The sequence below is a fragment of the Cyprinodon variegatus genome, unplaced genomic scaffold (assembly GCF_000732505.1).
Source record: "Cyprinodon variegatus isolate N-32 unplaced genomic scaffold, C_variegatus-1.0 Scaffold541, whole genome shotgun sequence".
Lineage (NCBI taxonomy): Eukaryota > Metazoa > Chordata > Actinopteri > Cyprinodontiformes > Cyprinodontidae > Cyprinodon > Cyprinodon variegatus.
The window spans coordinates 410,425-418,560 of record NW_015150994.1 but is presented as its reverse complement, the minus strand read 5'-3'; the positions used below and the strand labels follow the sequence as shown (position 1 = coordinate 418,560).

Below are 8,136 nucleotides of genomic sequence, written 5' to 3'. Positions count from 1 at the left end.
ACAAATAGACGCATATATTTAAACATCCATGCTGTTCAAATTAAAGGTGTAGTGGACAAAATTCTTTCAGTTTTGAGTTCTTGGGCAAACATCTTATTCATTGTCATTACTTACCTACTTTTATTAATAATCATTCTGCATAAAATTAATATTTACATGTACAAATATCTATATTAAATGGATTACTTATTATTAAAGTAGTTATTTATCTCCGATTTCAGTGAAGATTCCTAGATGACTTGCAGGGACATAACTTTCTCTTTACCCCATATAAGACTAAATCTAGTTCTGAAAAGAGCATGTATTCTGTATTTATCTTTAATGTGAGTATATTGATGTGCATAATTAACCGCAGTGTTTTTGTTGACAGATAATTGTTTACATATAGAAAATTAAAATGTAATTAAGTTAGAACATTCCACTTGAGAGTTTTACTGCTGCAACCGTCTGTATTAGACGGAAATAAATGGTAGGGGTGGCCAATGATTGGCTATGGATGATATGGCCATGGCCACCCCTGGCCCCCCATCTAGCTCCGCCCCTGGTCCACTTCCAATAAAGTTTGGAGGGGGGGAAACATTTTAAGTTACAAAAACGCAGAATTGGTAAACTTAAATTAATAAGTTAAAGTCCTAAACTTAAATAAATGCTAAAGTTTTTGCTTTAACATTTTGATTTCTACCAACTTTCCTTTTTTTTCTCCACTGGATACGTTGAAGTTTTAGGTTGTTCTTTTCCACCTCTTGTATATTTTTATCAGAATCTCATTGATCTAAAATATTTGAACCCTTTTTGTAAAAACAAAAAGGTTTTGGAAGAGAAGAGTTTTATTATAAATATGTAAAACTGTAGTGCAAACTATCTTCACCACCACTTTCTATATAAACGCATAGGTTTGAAGAAGCCGAGGATCTGCGGCTTTGTCTATTATGGCAAGCCGTTTTAACATAAACTCTGTTGTACCGCCTTTACATTCAAGATATCTCAAATCGTTTTATGACTAGACGTTTTAGTGATTTAAGAAATCTCTAATTATACTTTTACTTGTCAAAATACCTATTCGAAATATCTCTAATTTCATTCTGACTAGTCGAAATGACGTCAGATTTACCATTAACTTGTATGGGGACGTCAATTTAAGATATCTAACATGGATTACTGACTATCTGAAATACGCATTTCAGATATCTACGATTAAATTACGACTGGTCATAAACTAATTTCAAGATATCGCGATTTTAGTTTTGACTAGTCATAATTCTAATCAAAGATATCTCAAATGCCACCATAATTCATGATATCTTAAATGTATTTTAGGATAGGAGATATGCAGTTTTGACTAGTGAAAACTCAATTATAGATATCTTAAAAGCAAATAATGACTAGACAAAACAAATTTAGAGATATCTTGAATTTTATTTTCGACTATTTGAAAAATCCTTTTAAGATATCTCTAAATGAATTAAAGATATCTTGAATTATTCAGCTTTTCCATTAAAGATATCTTAAATTGACATTCTGACTAGTCAAAATGTATAATGATCTTTTTAATGGGCTTCCAGGAGGATCGTTCCTAAAAAAATTCCTTACTGTCAGTTTAATCAACAGGAGGAAAAGTTAAATCAGCGTGTGACGCTTTAAATGACAAATCCTGTGTGGTAATTTGAGATATCTTGAAAAGAATTTTGACTAGTCTAAATGTAATTTAAGATATCTGGAAGGTAATTATGGATGTTTAGACGAAACCGAATTTATGTCAAAAAGGTTTGCCATATATTTCTAACTCAGGGATTCTCTTTAGGACCCTGTTGCACCCGCAGGTCCCTTGGAGCCGCTGACGTCAGCAGGGAACGGCATAGGTCTCCGCCGCGCGGCGGCAGTGGCGCCCCAACACGCGCAGCGCACGTCCAGCGCGCATCGCAGCCGCTCTCCTTCCTTCGGGGCGGGTGGAGAGATCGGGACCGGGACACACCTCTCCAACCCACGCATGCATCCCTCGCTCCGGCTCTGAGCCTCCTCCTCCTCCCCGCCATGTCCACGGCCGTCACGGAGACGGAGGAGTCTGCGCGCAGCTCCCCGCTGACCCCGCTGAAGCTGGTCGGGCTGGTGTGCGTCTTCCTGGCGCTCTGCTTGGATGTGGGAGCCGTGATGAGTCCTGCGTGGGTGACGGCCGACGACCAGTACTACCTGTCTCTGTGGGAGTCCTGCTGGAAACCGGGCAGCTATGAGAAGTGGCAGTGCAGCAGCACGCTGGTCTCAGGTAAGCACTCTGCTTCTGTTATTGTTACCAAACAAGGCTGGTCTGCAAAGCAGGGAGGAGAAGATGCTGCTTCACCTCTGATGGGGACAGATGGACATCCTGGCAGGTATGACTTAGTGTTTACTGGGAGCTCCACCTTAATTAAAGTGGATCACTTCACTTTAAAGGATTACAGGATATTTGATCCATTTTTAACTATAAAAAGTTTTTCATCTTTTCATCTTAGTGACACACTCAGTCCCTCAGTGATTGGCACCATCCAGACTTTCTATCGGAAAAACTCACATGAAGAGAAAAGACAATAAGGAGAAATTTATTGATACAATTTCTTTGTCTTTGGTGCTCAGACCTCGGCAGGAAACATAACACTTAATGTTGATAGATATGCATGAACAGGAGCAAAGAATAGCGCTGTTTATCCCCCAGGCCTCAAACTGGTGTAGTGGAGATAGATGAAGTTGGTCAGTCTGTAGACTGCTGGTTAGAGAGACGGTCTGCTGAGCTTTATGGGGAGATCCAGCTGATACTAGAGCTTCACTCAGTGACCTGGAAGATGGAAGTCCAGTTGGAAAACACAGGTTGAGAGAACCTGGATATTATGAGCAAGCATGAAGCGACAGTGGAGAGGAAAAACTCTGACAGAACCAGGCTCAACATGGCGGTCTTCTGTCAGACCGGTTGAGATGAGACAGGTAACGCAGTAAGAGTCCAGGAGGAATGACACTGATGAAGCTTTAGCTACGATGGTGGAGGAGGGGCTGGAGGAGGGTTGAAACAGGGTCATCCGAATGAAGTCACAGCGCATCCGCCGCCTGCCTACAGGAGCAGCCTAGCGGATCGGAGGACTTTTAAGATGAGTTTTGGATGCTGATTGGCTTTCGTGGAGGTGTGGTTCAAATCTGATTGGCTGTGTCGTAGGTGGATGTAATAGAGCAATCAGTTTCTTCAGTTGAACTTCCACCATAATAAGAGAAATTATCCTTTGAACTTTTTCTCATCTGTACTTCATTGCTAGAAACCAGAACAATATAATGATTAATTGGGACTTGGAAGAGAAACTTTTTAAACTCAAGCGTTTTTGCAAACAGGAATCTGAAAAACACAGCATATGTTTTAAATTAACACCTCAGAACAACCTTTAAAAAAATCTTTTTAAAAATAACTTTTCCTCAGGCTGGATAATAAATTGTAAAAGTTTCATTTAGTTTTTTTCCCCTCTTGTTTTTGTTCTAATTTCTTACAATTTCAACGCAGCTGAAAATTATAAAGATTTTTCCCTCTTGTTTTCGAAACTAAATATAAAGGTACAGATTTATTGGTTTAGTAACCTTCATTCTCAGTTATTTTAATTGCTTTCTGGGAAAACAAAGAAACAGATGATATAAAAAAAAATGAAAAAATGAAAAAAGAATAACAGTAAAAATAAAAGTTTAGATTGTCTTAAATTAAATAAATCTTTCCCACCGCATGATGTTGCCATCATTCTTGATTAAAACCAGCTTTATATAAAAAAGTTATAATAAAAATTTTTTGATTTTTTTGTGCTTTATGGAACACACTTAAAACAGTCTTTTCTCCTGTTGAATTTATCTTGAAAATTGTTATCTAAGTTTTTAATCCTTTTATAAATTAAAAATTGACTGTTGAAATATGCAGTTTTTTAGTATCGGGTAGCTGTTTTATTTAGATTACATTGACATAAAAAAAAAAAAAAACTCCACAGACCTTAAAATGAAATAAACTTTTTTTTTAATGTTTTTTTGTTTGTTTTTCCCCAAGAAATGTCTGACATTTCCTAGAGTGAGTATGCCTGTTACTTATCTATGTCTAAATTCAATATTAATATCAGACATCGGTCCGATATTGGCCAAAAACTAATATCGGATTTTAGCGACCTTCATCTCAAATCTCCGATCTATCGCCATGCTGATAGACTGTTGCTTACTAATATTCTCTGTTTATTTAAAATCACTTGCTCAAGCCTTATCTAACAATCTACAGCGCAAAATAAGTGCTAAAAGCATGTATGCTTCATGCTTATATTGTATTAGTCAAATCTCAAAGCTGGAATATCAGGGCTTCCCTAATCTTATCTACTGAGAAAGATCTGTTATAGAAGTTTGAAGAACTGCAGTAGTTGTGGTTCTCCTGTCCAGTCGTGTCCCTCCTCTAATATTTGATCTTGTCCTGTATTTTTCTCCATCTCAAAGGGCTCATTTTATGCCACACATACATGCTCCCTCGCATGCTTTCTATGTTTCGTACACGGCTTCTGACAAAGGTTTCTTTTGCCACTCCTCCACTAAGGCCGGCTTGGTTGAGCGCACCACTAATGGCCTGCATCCGTTTCTCCTCACCAGTTTATTTATGATTCAAATACAACTAAAGAACATAAATTCTCTTGGGTGGTACCGGTCACCTGAAGCTAATTAATCCACATGTTAGGGGGATCGAAGCGGCAAGCTGTGCAGGGTTAAAAAAAAACAAAAAACTGCTGTCTCACTCTTTGTTGGCACATATTTGGGTGTGAGGTTGATCATAGATGGACTGAAAAGTATTACAATTCTTTGAATGCCAGTTTTTTAGAACCCTTGTGTGTTTGGAAGGGCTGGACCGAGTCGGAACCTGACAGAAGGGGAGATTTGGTGTCTGCATGTGTGTAAATGGTGCGTGGGTGTGTGCCAATAACAGGCTACCATCTTGAGCTGACCTATTTCTGGACATTCGTCTCAGAAGCCCCAGTAAATATTTCATGTCACACTCTGATTTCTCTGTTGTTGCATCTCCATCCCTTCCTCTCTCTCTCTGGTGTATGGCAAACAGGCAGACATTCTTTCTTTGCTTTTCACACATACCTACATGCATACCTACCACAGACCCAGCCTCTCTAATTAGGTGTCTGAGCAGTGTGTGTGTCAGCTGATACAAGAATGTGTGTGTCTTACCATTGTGCTCATATTGATCTTAAAACTGAATTCCTTCTCACTTGACTCGACTGTTTTGAATTTCTTTAATTGGGTAGTTTTTGTTCCAGTCCAATTATAAGTAACGTTCACGTTTTTGACACCTAATTCTTGCAATACAGGTTGAACATCACCGCCGAAAATAAAGAAGCTTTCTTATGTTTTAAGCCTGTAAAAAGAAGACCAAAAACCATTTGATTGTGATAAAATGAGCACCTGTCCTCGTAGCGTTTTATTGAGCCTAAATAGAATTCCAGCACAGGGTGCAGTGAGCTGACATAAAGAAACATGGCTCCATCTGCGGCAGTACTTTAGCACTCTCTGAAAGCTAGATGGAGACACTTGATGGAGCTCGTTAATAGAGTCTGACCGTCCTGCAGTGCTTCGCGGTAATGCGACAAGTTGACATAGTCGAAGACCAACTGATGTTAATTAAATAAATGAATCTACAGCAGCAATACATTTTTGTAAATCTGTCAATGTATGATATTATTTGTACTTAGACTAATAATTGCTATCACTACTACCATAATTAAGGATGTTTACTCACGCATCCATCAACTTAGCAGCCGCATCTTAATGCCTTGGCAGCTTTAGCTTCCTCCATAACATTCAAACTATCTTCTCCAGTCTTATCCCTCTTGAAATACATTTATTTATTTTTGCATTTTTTTCCTGGATCATAAACTTTTCTTTGTTAATTTTACACTTTGCAGGGAGATGCAAAGTGGCTTAGCTACGGTAGGCTACTTCCTGGCGTACCTTTCTGCATACATGTGTGGTATTGTACCTCCGCTGTGTTCTGTAAATATGCAAAAAGGGCTTTATTCACTAACAAATTGAGCAAAGACACAACAATAACAACAGGATGCAATGATCTTTGTATACAACCAGATTGAATTACTGGTGTATAAATTTAAAATATGTCATACGATGTGACTTTGCACCTTTAACTCTTTGTTTTGAAGTAATTCCCAAATAGAGTGGTGCTTCAGGCATGTTTTTCCTGCAGTAAAACTTTCAGACATGTCCGTGTGCGTGTTGCTTTTAAACAAAGAGCTACGTGAATCTCAATCAACAAGACTCAATCAGATGCAGAAACAGTTGGTGTTTCTGGAGATGCATAACTTTCTTAGTGCGTATTTGTCCTTAGAGGCAGACAGCGGAACCTTCAACCTGTCAGACGCTTATGCACCCTCTACCGAGATCTCTAAGCTGCTTTTTTTCTTGCTTCTGTCACCTAAAGCATTGTGAGATCAGTCATCAGTGAAGACAGAACCCCTACCAAATTTGGTCCCCCGCTCCGTTTCTCTCTCCCCTCATCTTATCTTTCTATTTCATTCGTATTGATCTATTCCAGGCTCTACTCCACCGGTCCGGTCGGTACAATGACCAAAATTTTTCCTTCCTTTGTAATACGGAGACATCTTCCATTGTTTCTTGATTACTGTTATTTATTTCCTTTTTTTCATTTAATTTTCTTTGCTCCATTGTCCTCATCTTATTTGCCTATGCATTTTTAACACTCATTGTTTCCCCATTATTTCCCCATCCTCTTTCTCCTCACCATCTCCCCTTGCCGTTTCTCCACGGTCACGTTTCATCCCCTCATTTTTTGTTTTCTTGCTCCCTCTCCTCCCCTCCCGACTGAGTCTCCCTGCTCAGAGCTCCCTCCAGAGACATCCGTTCTATTTGGAGCAGCTGAATGAGCAAGTGCGAATCATGTAGTATCCAGCCTTATGGCAGATAGGTACAACAATCATCAGGCTCTAATGTGTTAGAAAGCCGACTTTATGGTAATTAGTTGTTTGATCTCTCAGTTCCCTTAACAAACCTGTTTGATGTTGACTTGAATGGATTTGAGATTCTTAAAAAATTTATTTTTAGAATAAATACAAGTTTTTAATATTTGCATACTTGCTGTAGAATATAAAATTATTGTATAATTACAGATAGACCAGTTTTTAGGGTGTTTTGTGCCACTGACTGCAAAACATTTGAGTATTACCAGACCTGCAGAGCTTTGATATATCTTAAATTGAACCTGTCTGATGAAATAAAAGGCCGACAAAACAACACCATGCCGTGATCTAAAGAAATGAAGCTGAATTTCCAGGACAGATGGCAAATCACAAAGAGTAATTATTATTTACTGTCTATAATAATAGGCAATTGTCAGGCTTCTTTTTTCCTAAATCCATAACAAAGAGAAGGCTTTAATATTTCTAAAAGAAGTAGTCAAATGAGTTTAGTAAAAATACAAAAACCTTTAAAGGAAATAGAGGTAGGATGAGGAAATTAGACTGAGTGCTTTGGGTAACTACAGCCACCTGCCAAGCCAGCTTGAGAGTCCGAAGAACCGCGAATAACAGGCCATATTCATAGCACTGTAATGGTGATGCTGTTTACTACAAGACCACTCCGCATATTTTATGACAGCAACAATTACCATGTCAAGTGACAAAGTAACTAAGGTTTCTTTCAGTCTAACTTTATTTCAGCCTCCGATCGCAGTAAAGCAACAAAAACTATTGTTACAACACAAAGAATACCTGTATAGCACGTGGCTATAGAAGGCTGCTAATTTAATATTCTCGCTAACAAGTTGGGATTCTACTGCTACGTTCAGACCCCAAGCAGCAAGAGCAGCATAAACGTGCGTGCCGCTTCGTTTTCGATGCTTGTACCTGTTTAGTCCTGATGTGCGGCTGGAGCATCTCTGCTGCTGTAGCTTCTGAGTGAAAAAGTGGGTCTGATGCGCGTCGGGCGGAGCTACCCTATCCTTTCTCTGCCTGTAACAATGGCAGCTATATATGCTGTGATCAGTGGGTAAAAGGTAGTTTTATAATGTTTTTCAGTGAAAAAGTCCACATGAAATCTTTGCAGTCAGTTCTTTCAGATTACCATCCTGCC

General features: G+C 38.8%; 1 protein-coding gene across 1 annotated transcript in view; it reads left to right on the top strand.

Annotated features, from left to right (window-relative positions):
* Positions 1-1,875: 1,875 nt before the first annotated feature.
* The window catches only part of LOC107095372 (transmembrane protein 47-like), a 29,370-nt gene continuing 23,109 nt past the window's right edge, over positions 1,876-8,136 (top strand). Inside the window, exon 1 of the mRNA XM_015391431.1 lies at positions 1,876-2,260. Within this exon, the coding sequence (XP_015246917.1) occupies positions 2,032-2,260 (229 nt within the window). The 5' untranslated portion in view covers positions 1,876-2,031. The remainder of the gene's footprint in view (positions 2,261-8,136) is intronic.